The 10,434-nt window shown below is 43.2% G+C and overlaps 1 protein-coding gene across 1 annotated transcript in view; it reads right to left on the bottom strand.

Moving 5' to 3' along the window:
• tmem132e (transmembrane protein 132E) overlaps positions 1 to 10,434 on the bottom strand; it is a 483,984-nt gene that overhangs the window by 463,890 nt on the left and 9,660 nt on the right. The window contains exon 2 of the mRNA XM_085173740.1: positions 9,250 to 10,434. This exon is cut by the window's right edge and continues 163 nt beyond it. Coding sequence (XP_085029866.1) covers positions 9,250 to 9,310 — 61 coding nt within the window. The 5' untranslated portion in view covers positions 9,311 to 10,434. The remainder of the gene's footprint in view (positions 1 to 9,249) is intronic.

Raw genomic sequence — 10,434 nt, forward strand, 5'->3', positions numbered from 1 at the left:
AACGGCATTTTAATGACGATCTAGGATTCAGGCGGTCACTGGCTGCAAAGAATTTTCACCTAAATATTAAAAAGCAATCCTTTTTAAATTATGCTACATTGTTCAATGACTTCAACCTCAGGGGGAAAAAAAAAATGGCAGACTATGTATAATTTGAAAAACAGTTTAATTACCAAACAGTTAATGCAATATTTTATTTAAACCCTTTGAATTAAACATGAGAGTTTGCACTTCAATCACAATTCGGTTGTTTGGTTTGAAATCCACTGTGATGGAACACAGAAGCAAAACTACACAAGTGTCGCTGTCCATATAATTATGGACCCAAGGGTGCAGTATATTAATTGCCTAATCACTGTCACAACAGTCTACTTTTAAGCATAACTAATGCTGCAGTGATGGTATTTTTAAAAAGGAAAAGTAGGCTAACTCAAATAAAAGTTGGTATGGTCATATTCAAACTTGAAATTAGTTCAGTCAACCTGAAATTAAAAAATGCATCGCAGCAAAATTTCGCTTTTTGCTAATGAAAGTGACGGTTTAAGGATTTTGTTTGCAGAACATGTCACTTTGACAACGTCTGCTTCTAAAGGACAACGCTGCCGCTACACGTCCTGTGTATAATTACCAGTAAGAGACGAGAGAAGCTGTCTGTGGCTTGTATTTGCTCTGTCTTATTGGACATCATCTAACAAGACATTAGACAATTTTACCAACTTTCTCCAGAGAGATAATTGTCAAAGTCAAACAACGAGACCAATCTACAGGAACGTATTTAAACACGCTTTTCCCTTCTGCCTTAATGACAACGAGAAACCAGGGTGAACTTAAGAACCCCAGTCAAGTCAGCGTGGATCAACTGCAGCAGGAAAAGCAATCCCACAGCTGAAAACAATATGGTGCAGAGAACGAATTAAGCGTTGGCTGGTTGCAGAGGAGGAAGCTGAGGTTGGTTGCCAGACTGGAGCGTTCATCTCTGAGTCCTTTAGCAGATTTGTAGCACTGGGAAATCAGTGTGGGGAAGAGAGCAGATAGTGCAAGATGTGCTGAAAGCTGAAAATCTGGTCATATTTCTCCCGCTGCACTGACTGCACACGAATGGTTCACACCGAGTCCACGGAGACAAACTGCTGATATGCAAAGCAGGCCGCCAATACTCCCACACCGGATGTTTTTTTTTGACTTTGTTTAACTATCTGCCATTTTAATGTGACACAAGATACACATTTGTGTCCAACAATGCTTGTAGAATATTACCCGTTATATCAATCGCCATTATTACCTGTTCATATTTACCCTTTTACATTCAACCCTACCTGCAAACTACCCAAGAGTTGTTACATTTTTGGTACTTATCTGTGTGAGTGCTCAAAGAAACAACAGAGCAGAGTCAGTCTCCCCTCTAATTTCAGGTGGATGAAAAATACTTTTGTCACACTTCAAGTCAGCCAGTGAGTTCAACTCAAATATCTTCACCCGTCTCTCCTCTGTTTGGTTCAGCTGCACGAGGGAGGAAGGACCTTTTTTCTGATTGCATTTTTTCCCTTTGGTTTCTAGGGGAGCGCTGCTGGGATCTGAGAAAACTGAATCACCACAACAGTCTCCTACAGGCTAAGACACACCAGCAGTCAGGCGATCAGAGCATCAAAATGATACTTTAGTGCAATTATTTAGACTAGTTTACCTCGAAATAGAACCGAGTTGGTCGATAACAATAATCGCCTGTTTGGGAAAACTGCACGCAGACGCAAAAGCGGTCAAAATTCAGCTCGTAAACTGTGATAATACAGTGTAATACTTTTGTGTCGGTTGTGCAACTCCATTCATTTAACACTCACCAATACAGCACCATTGACTTAACCTAAAACAAAGTAAGAAAAAAAAAAAAACTCAGGGTTTCTGCTTGATAAGGTAATCTAAGGCAAGCTAATTTGATGACTGCTGCCTTATAAGTGTGACTGATCATCAGTTTCCCAGTAAACAAAAGCTGGCAGCCTCATACGGAGAACTATGAGGAGTGTTAGGAGTGTGAGGTTGTACAATCCTGGCTGCAAGGCATCAAACACTCTGTACAACAGGGGGAGGTCTGACCCTCTCTTGTGAACATATGTCATGTGCCACACGTGGACATGATGCGACTTACCATTTCTGTATTCCATGTAGTCCTCTTAGAGAAATTAAAGGGGCCACTTTCAGTGTAACCTTTTCTTCATTCAGAAAGCTCATTCTCTTTCACCGTGTCAGGGGACACGACTTATTAAATGTGAGCTATATTGCCGTGTCAAGACGACCAGAATTAGAGGAAAATGATTATACCCCTGTAACGCCACAGAAGGAGCATGTCACAGTGGGTGCCATCATATCTAGACAATAAAACCGGATAAAGGTGTTAAGTAAAGCCCAGCTGGCGGCAGGGCTAACGTCTTTCCCAGAGGGTGTCCGAGAAGTGGCCATTCCTCCTTAGCGGTGACAAGATCTATCGCTGTGCATCTCGATCCATTTCTGCAAGGAAATGTAAAAATCTAGGTGGTAACATTTTGCCAAGCGTGACTCACAATACCACGGGAAGCAAAGCGAGCCATTTTAAATCAACGGCGCTGCAGAATCGTGGAGATGCGCACGAGGCGCCGTGCACGAGAACTCGTTTCAGACCAAACATGTGATCGCCTAATGCAGAAGACTGATTGCTTCCCTGCTGAGTAGAAAAAGAGAGCCGGAAGATGTTCATGCAAGTGCTCGTATCCCCAGCTGTCCTGCAGGGAAATATTAAATTGCTTGCGGTTACAAAGACACTGAGTAAATGTCATGGATAAATTTTATGTGGCCTTTGTCTGGTGCAAAGTTGAGAATTTCTGGAAAAATAAAAGCACTGGAGTGCTACCTGATCTGTATCTACACGTGAACACAATCCGACAGTGATCAGCTGACACTGATGAATGAATAACTGCCTCGTGCGGTCCAATTATTCTATACGTCCTCGTTGGACTCGAATCATGCATCAAGCCAAGCAGGTGGTGGATGATTTCTGACAGAAATATCCCTGTAATTATTTTTTATTTTTTTCAAATGGAATCAAGAAAAAGAAAACATCTTTCACACAGCAATGCTTAATAAAGAAAAAACAGATGGGCATTTATGGATTGGAAAACAGTTAACGTTGTCTCACGATACACAAACTATTTCAGACAGAAGGATTTTTTTGGACTCTGGATGCTGTGAGATTTAAGTAAGCGGGGGAAAGTTTTGTATCCAAATGTCTGCAAAGATATGCAAAAAAAAAAAAATGTTCAAGGACAAACAACCATTGATACAGATGGTTTAAAAAGGCTGGATGTACTTAGCACGTCATCAATCATTGTTCTCAAGCATGAGAGGTGGATTTGACGAAGAAACTTAGGACGCTGGGTGCTCATCCAACAGTGCCTTGGTAATCGCAAAGTAGTCGCACCCTAAAGCATACCCAGATGTTACAAAACAGAGGTCAGGCTGTAATAACTAAAACTTGAACCTAACAACTGAGGCCATAAACTCATTAGGAAAGTGCTTACTGAGGTTAGAGATCAAGTGAGCAGTAGGGTCGCTTTCTCAAGGCTCCGACATGGTCCGTCAGTGGTCCTACGCGCAGCTCTCCAGTGTTGCAGCTGTTTACCGTCACCGCGGGGCAGTGTCCCAAACAATCAGTCTGGGCTACTCTTGCTTGTGCTGCTGTTGGTCCATCAACCAATTGTGGAGAGAGGTCATGATTAGGGATGGGTATCGTTTAGGTTTTATCCGATACCAGTACCAAACCGGTACTTTTGAAACGGTGCCGGTGCTTTTTTGGACACAAACTTTGTCCAAAAACCTCTCATGTTTAGCTGTTTTTTTTGTAAAAAGATAACAATGTTAGCCTTTTCTGCAGCTATAGGGGATTTATGGTATCACTCTTTCCTGGAAGCAGTGCTTAATCAATGGGGGGAAAAAACAAAACACAAACTTTATCCAAAAACCTCTCGTGTTTAGCTGTTTTCCACTTTTTCTTTGGTCATTTTAGCCTTTTTGGCCAGGGTGAAGGGAGTATCTGCCATCAAACAAGAAGACAGCTACATGTAACTACGACGGTGTTTGCTAGTTCACCTTACATGCATTAATTTACTAACGTGGTTAGCCTACTCAACGTAAATTACACACGTACAACATTAAGCTACGTCATCATTTCTGCTACACTGGCAGGGCTAGGGGCCAGGACTCTCTTCGGGTTTTTGGGGGATGTTGCTAACTCCGGTCCGAAAACAGGCACCACACCCGCAGTAGATGTGCACGGTGTGATGTCTCGCAGCAAGCTATCAAATACGGTGCATTTCTCGGCTTTTAAAAAAAAAACGCTATGCATCGCCAGGTGTTTCATCAGATTCGAGGTGTTACCTCCTTTGACAGCATCACAGTATCAGCTTAAAGCACTTGTTGCAGGCTGCTGAGTTTGCATATTTTGCTGTGAACTTTTGACCGCTTCGCCTTGGGCATTTTTAATCTGTAGCTCTGCTCTAAAGGAACGTACGTACCTGGGCCTGCCTACTACGCTTGCAAAGGTAAAATGATTGTCTGGAATCCAAAGTGTATCACATCTCAGGGGGGAAAAAAACCACCGAAATGTGCGCTGCTTTTCAGTCTGGTTACTACCGTTTATGTCAGAACCGGTGCCATCATGGCGCCGGATACCGGTACCCATCCCTAGTCATGATGCACACAGAGCTTAAGTGAAAGAGTTATGAAAACAGAAAAGGGGGGCTGGTTTAGCTCACTGGGTTGAGTAGGTGACCTATATAGATAAAACTGTTGTAGAGGTCTTGGTTTGAATCCATGTCGAGTATGTTTGCAGTGTTTTCTGGTCTTCTTCATACAATCCTGTCTCAATAAAGGCTAAAGAGCCAAATATTATATATAGTGTCCACTGGAGCGACTGTCTGGGCTTCTAAAGCTGTATTTCTTTGTTCATTAACATCACACACACACTCTCTCTCTCTCTCTCTATGTGCTGTTGGAAAGCTGCATGCTAGCATATTTGTGCTGGTTGCATACCCCCTTTACGTGAGCAAATACCTGGACACAAATATGTTATCATAAACCATGTTTTATATGTGCAGTGTGTATATGATGCATGTATGCTATTCACTGTCAGAAAACTTGGCTTCTTGCAGATAGAAAATGGACTCGAGGGAAAACTGAACACAAAAAAATAAAAATAAAAATTGAGGAATTTACCCTTAGCAAAAGAAACAAGTACGTTCACCAGATTCAACCATTTAAAAGTTCAAAGAAGGTCTGACACAATTGGGTTAATGTATAGCATACAAATACTCTACTTTTTCCCCCTGCAGGAAGTGCCCACAAACCCTGAAGCCTTTGGTAAAGGTCTTGCACATCCCACTACATCTGGGAGAGCCAGTCCTTCAGAAAAGGTCCATTTCACTGCTGATAGAGGACAACGTCCTTAGAATTCACAACAGCCACTGCACACTCCACAACGCCTCCGAAACACAGCTCAAAAAAAATCGAAGGGATTCAGGCATAGCTGGGTTTCGAAGATTTTGTTTTCTTTTTGTTTTTTAATCCGTTTACAATTCAGAGAAATCCAGTTTTGGCTTGTTCCAACAATTAAATGCAGAAAAATCCATTTTAACTGAATGACATGCCCACCTGCAAAAACCTGCGACAGTAATTATGGAACGAGACTGCAAGTAAACCAAGGAGCCGTCTTTCCAGTAACAGCTTCTCTTATTGTTCGTTGCCCTGCTGTTCCGAGCGCACAGATTGGTTTTAGCCTTGAGCCCAACTGTCACTGAAATGAAAAAAAGTATTAAACTGTGCCATGCTCCACATGGATTTACCATTACCATCATCTAATGCTGACGGCAAACGCCATTAAAAAAAAAATAAATAAAAATATATAAACCATATGCTTTATGGTGTAAAAAGTGACAGGTACACAAACAATTCAACATCACCTTGATGGGAGCAAAAGCAGAATAACTAAACAGCGCCGCTGACTCATTTGCAGTCACAGAGTGTTAATGGCTATGGATATGCACCTCCTGCATGTATGTCTGCGTTTTTTTCCACACAAAAGGTTGGAAAACAGGAAACCTCTTCAAACACAGCAACAAAGCAAAAAAAAAGGCTTCATTTCAACACATGTAAATCAATTAGGCTGGAACATGAGAGCTGGTGTGTCACACTGCCGCTTTGTCTGCTCTCTATCCAGTGTCTACTCTCAGAGATGGGCTGGTGCTGGGAACGCTGCCAGCTACATCCAAACTATGACTGGGCAAACAGTGCTCCCACATCCACGCTATGCTGCCGACTGCAGACGTAGCCCCGAGTAATCAGTGGCACGTTTAATGTAACAGCTAGTCCCCATCTATTCTACCCACTTATCAGAGTTCACCACAGTCTTTTTGGATTTCATCCAGAAAGCTGTTCAGCCCAGGTGGTAAGACATCCAGGTCTCACGATCAATTAACATAGTAGATAACTGCCTAAACACCAGCTAAATGTATAACACACTGCCACAGCTCTGTTTCAGCGAAGGAAGAAGTCAATTTGAGGATCAATAGAAACATTTGCTCAACATTGCTTTTTAGATTTCAAAAATTAAACAGTTAAGAAAATAATCAGCAGTTGCCTCCAAAGAAACTGTATAAATGTTCCCCCTGATTTACTGCTATGTTAGAAATCTGTTTTTTCATATTTATGTGGGCGGAGTTTCATATTATATCAGTTAAATGCGTTAAGTATCAAACTTGTTTGTTTTTTTAAACATAACAAATCTTAAACCTGTATGTAGCATCCTGGAAGTTTCTTCCTGTTAAAAGGGAGTTTTTCCTTCCCACTGTCACCACAGTGCTTGCTCATAGGGAGTCATATGATTGTTGGGTTTTATCTCAGTATGTGTTATCGTAATACTTTTGCTTAGTTGTGTTATGGTTGCGTTCGTTTCCTCTCTTCTCCATGTGCAAAGCCTCTCCCTGCACACCAAGCCAAATTTTACTTTCTTCCATAAAAGATAATTTTACATTTTGCAATTTACCGAAAGAAGCCTCCTGACTTTACTGGAAGTGCAATAAGAGCTTCACAATTGCTAATCTGTCTACAATGACAGAGGATAACGACTCTTTCAGATCAGACTTAAAAGAAAGAGAAGCTGACAGCTAAAAGCACTGACATTGTCATCCTCGCATCCCCATAGCCCACCCACTAATAAAAAAAAGAAGTCAATCTTGGAGAAACAATGCCTACAAAAGCACTTCAAACACCACCCTGCCCTAGATTAGCCCTCAATTCTGATGCCCTATTATTTCACCGGAGCATACCATTTCACAAGAAGTAGCCAGAAAACTTTTTTTGAACAGCTCTTATCAGTGAACATGCCTAGCTCAAGTGTCCTTGAAAAACCTTAATCCCTATCAGCTCTGGGAATGCCGCTCGGCACATGACCTCTGACCTTCCTGAGGAGGGGGTACGGTGAAGGAAAACAACTGAATAATCACAACGGCATCTCAAAACGAAAGAATGAAAAAAATATCCTAGTGAGGGCTTTATTCCATCAACTGCAAAGGGGGGGAAATAATCTTTAGCGTGTTTACAACATTGTGTGCCAGCCAATATATATGAAAATACAAATTCAAGGTTAGAAGAATGAGAAATAATAGATTCATTACAGCACTGGATTTTCCCCAGAGCGATCTTAAAGTCCATGATATTGCTTTTTCACACCTGGGGATTTGCCTGCTTAGCTCTTCATCCAGCAGGTCTATTGCATTTCTCTTGAGGTAGTCTTACAAAATTGTTTATTTAGCATGAGAGTGACAAGGAGGGAGAGGTTTAAAGTGCCGGGATGAGCGCAGGAGGAAGGCTTCCGTGTGCAAGTGTGAGAGCGACTTGACGTCTCCGAGGCCAAGAGACTCTGAAACCATCCTTAGGGGGCAGCCGTCCACGCGCCGAATCTGTCCCTGCACTTGCTTTCAACAGCAGCGCCTTTATTGTTCAGGAAGGTGGGCGCCCTCCCCACCCCTGCGCTAAGCAACGCTGACCACAGGCGTTAGTGGGATTTGTGTAGGCACGCTATTGCAGCACAGAGCACGCTGGCTTTACAGCCTTGGTGAAGCCATCAAGGAGAGTATATGCTTTAGTGCACACGTAGGCGTTTCTTTTGTGTGGTAATGAAACTGAGGCGAGACTTGGTGAAAATGAGTAGGAGAGGGGAGATACTGTGCAAGATGTCTGAAAGGAAGCAAGAGGTGGTTACGCACTGAACGTGGAAGGAAAACTGCACTCCGTCTCCATTCGGCTTACCGGGGTGAAAAACAGAAGAGTCCTAATCTGGGTCTAAATATAAGCACCTTTTAAATGTGCCTGCAAATGAATAAACAAACTGCACTGCAAGTTGCTCATCCTGGGGTTGCCTCCCAGCAACACACTTAATCCACGCATTGCAATGTCACACTTTGCTTACTGCTGGAAACAGTCCTGCACCCCTGCTGCTGCTGCATCAGTAAAAAAAATAAAGAGTTGGATATTAAAGGAGGATTAGTGTTTTGGAGTCCAACTAGATCACTGGGACATGTCAGGAAATCATCTTTGAGGATGCTTGATTTAGATTTCATCAGCACATGTAGAACACACTGTATGTGTGTCTGCTGTGTAACACACCGTGACTTTGTTCACAAGCAGCAGATGAAATCAGTTCTCCAATATGTTGCGAGTCCTCGAGCATGAGCAACTCTAACCTGATGTGGAGTGGGTATTTTAGCCTTTTTTCTCAGCTCTCTATAGCGTTTGAAGTGTGGCTTTTTTATGCTTTTGTGACTGTGATGATTATGAGAGTTAATTACATCCGCAGTGCTTTTTTATTCCAGTTAAAGTATCTGGTTTGATGGTGTGCCTGCCATGCTCCTTTGGAAAAAAAAAAAAAGAGTTACCTAAGAGGGGAAAACAGACCAGGAGTGAAGCCACTGTTGAATTTCTTCAGAAATGTGTAACAGGAGTGATTGTTTGTGTTTAGTGGTGCGTGTGTGGGGAGGGTCAGTCATTTAAAAATAATAATAATAATTTACAAGAGCAACTGCCTCTGCGGTGGCATGTTTCAGAAATTTAGGGCCATTGCTTTCTATGCAACATGATTATGATCCTGGAACCCTGTTGGCGGGTGTGTGTTTTGAAGGGGGGGGCAAGAGAGGAGGGGAGGGGGGAGGAGGTAGAAGGGGTACTCACCACATGAAAGCGCCGCCACACAGATGAAGAGAGTCCATCTGAAATCCCGTACACCTGACATGGTAGAAATCCCTGCAGGAGGATGTTAAATCCCAGCTGTTGCAGTAGCCGATTGAGGGTAAATAAACCTCTCTGCAGGTGTTAGCCTCCACACGACGCTGTTGCAGTTCTTCGAGGGTCTTAAGTTGGATAATGCGCAATAGACAGAAATGCAACTGCACGAGTGTCTGAGCGGCAGTGAGTCCGATGTAAATTGGAGGTCTTCAGAAGCAGAAATGTTACTGGCCAGTCTTCTCAGAGTCTTTGCGAGCAGCGAACCTAGGGCACGGCAAAACCGCGTCTTCTCCAGGCAACGCGGAGCGTTTCCCCCACATCAGAGAGCAAAAAGTTCCAACTATCCTGATCCAACCCCGGCAGCAGGGAAGGAAAAAACAGTGTTGTGCGCGACACTCGATGAATGGCCCTCCACAAAAAAATATTATAAATCAATGGACATCAGTGGAGAGGTTACGCGCGCCCTGGCTGGAACCACGGGGATGCTGCACGCGTTCTCCAAAAAGGATCAGACTTGTCTGAGCAACAAACGGCAGGGAAAGAGCAGCAGAGTGTCCCTGTGAGGTTAGTCATTCTCCAATTAAAAATTCAAACATGAAATTCCTTGCGCAAATCATGGAAACAGTGTAGAGAGGGGAGGAAAACAACAAAAAAGAGGCATCCGACGGATCCGCACCGTTCTGGCTCAGCTGACACCGACTTCTTCTGCTTTTATTCAACGTCCACAGCCGAGAGAAAAAGGTGGGAATGCATTCTGAGCCGTGGAAGGTGAAATTGCAGCTCTAATCAAGCCGAAAAGGTCTGAGTTGGCCGCAAAGACCCGCTTTCCACCCTCCCCTCCCGCTCCAGCTCCAGCTCCCTCACGTTTCCAGTAGTTCACCTACCGCAGCGCGATGCGACGGGAATCATCACGCGTCCGCTGATTTAAAAAAACAAAACAAAGAAGGGCACAAATTTCAAGAAAGCTGACACTTTTTAAAAATCGAGTTACTTTGTGATGTTAAGACCGAGAGCCTAAGCGGAGCATCGTCGGTGCCGCTTACCGGGAGTCTGAAACAGAGCCAAGTCCGAAGAAGTCTCCAGTTTGGTGTGTAATTTGTCACCCGGCTTGAGCGCACCTTTCTCAGGTGT

This window comes from Neolamprologus multifasciatus, chromosome 10, assembly GCF_963576455.1.
Source record: "Neolamprologus multifasciatus chromosome 10, fNeoMul1.2, whole genome shotgun sequence".
NCBI classification, from domain to species: Eukaryota; Metazoa; Chordata; class Actinopteri; order Cichliformes; family Cichlidae; genus Neolamprologus; species Neolamprologus multifasciatus.